The sequence below is a fragment of the Corvus brachyrhynchos genome, unplaced genomic scaffold (assembly GCF_000691975.1).
Source record: "Corvus brachyrhynchos isolate BGI_N302 unplaced genomic scaffold, ASM69197v1 scaffold628, whole genome shotgun sequence".
In the NCBI taxonomy this organism is placed as follows: Eukaryota; Metazoa; Chordata; class Aves; order Passeriformes; family Corvidae; genus Corvus; species Corvus brachyrhynchos.
Window position 1 is genome coordinate 7,050 of NW_008239312.1, and position 316 is coordinate 7,365.

The following is a 316-nucleotide window of genomic DNA, read 5'->3' on the forward strand; positions in this document are numbered from 1 at the left end:
AGGGGGCTGGGAGCAGCAGGGACCCCCCCAGGGGTGGGTGGGGGTTGCCCCCTGGCTCCGCCCCCAGCGCTTAAACCCCGCCCTCGATTTGCATAACCACGCCTCTGCTGGCGGCAAATAGAAACTATTTAAGGAACTTATTTGCATGGCCACGCCCATCCCTTGTTTTCCCACACAGCTCTTTTTTCATGGCCCCGCCCACCCCCGATCTCCATTTGCATAACCCTTTTTCTCCCCAAACAAACGCTACGCCATCTTTTTTGCATAACCACGCCCCCTTCCCAATACCCGCCACACCTCCTATTTACATAACCCC

At 57.0% G+C, this 316-nt stretch overlaps 1 protein-coding gene across 1 annotated transcript in view; it reads right to left on the reverse strand.

Moving 5' to 3' along the window:
* Positions 1-246: 246 nt before the first annotated feature.
* ATAT1 (alpha tubulin acetyltransferase 1) overlaps positions 247-316 on the reverse strand; it is a 6,673-nt gene continuing 6,603 nt past the window's right edge. Inside the window, exon 6 of the mRNA XM_017740727.1 lies at positions 247-300. Coding sequence (XP_017596216.1) covers positions 247-300 — 54 coding nt within the window. The remainder of the gene's footprint in view (positions 301-316) is intronic.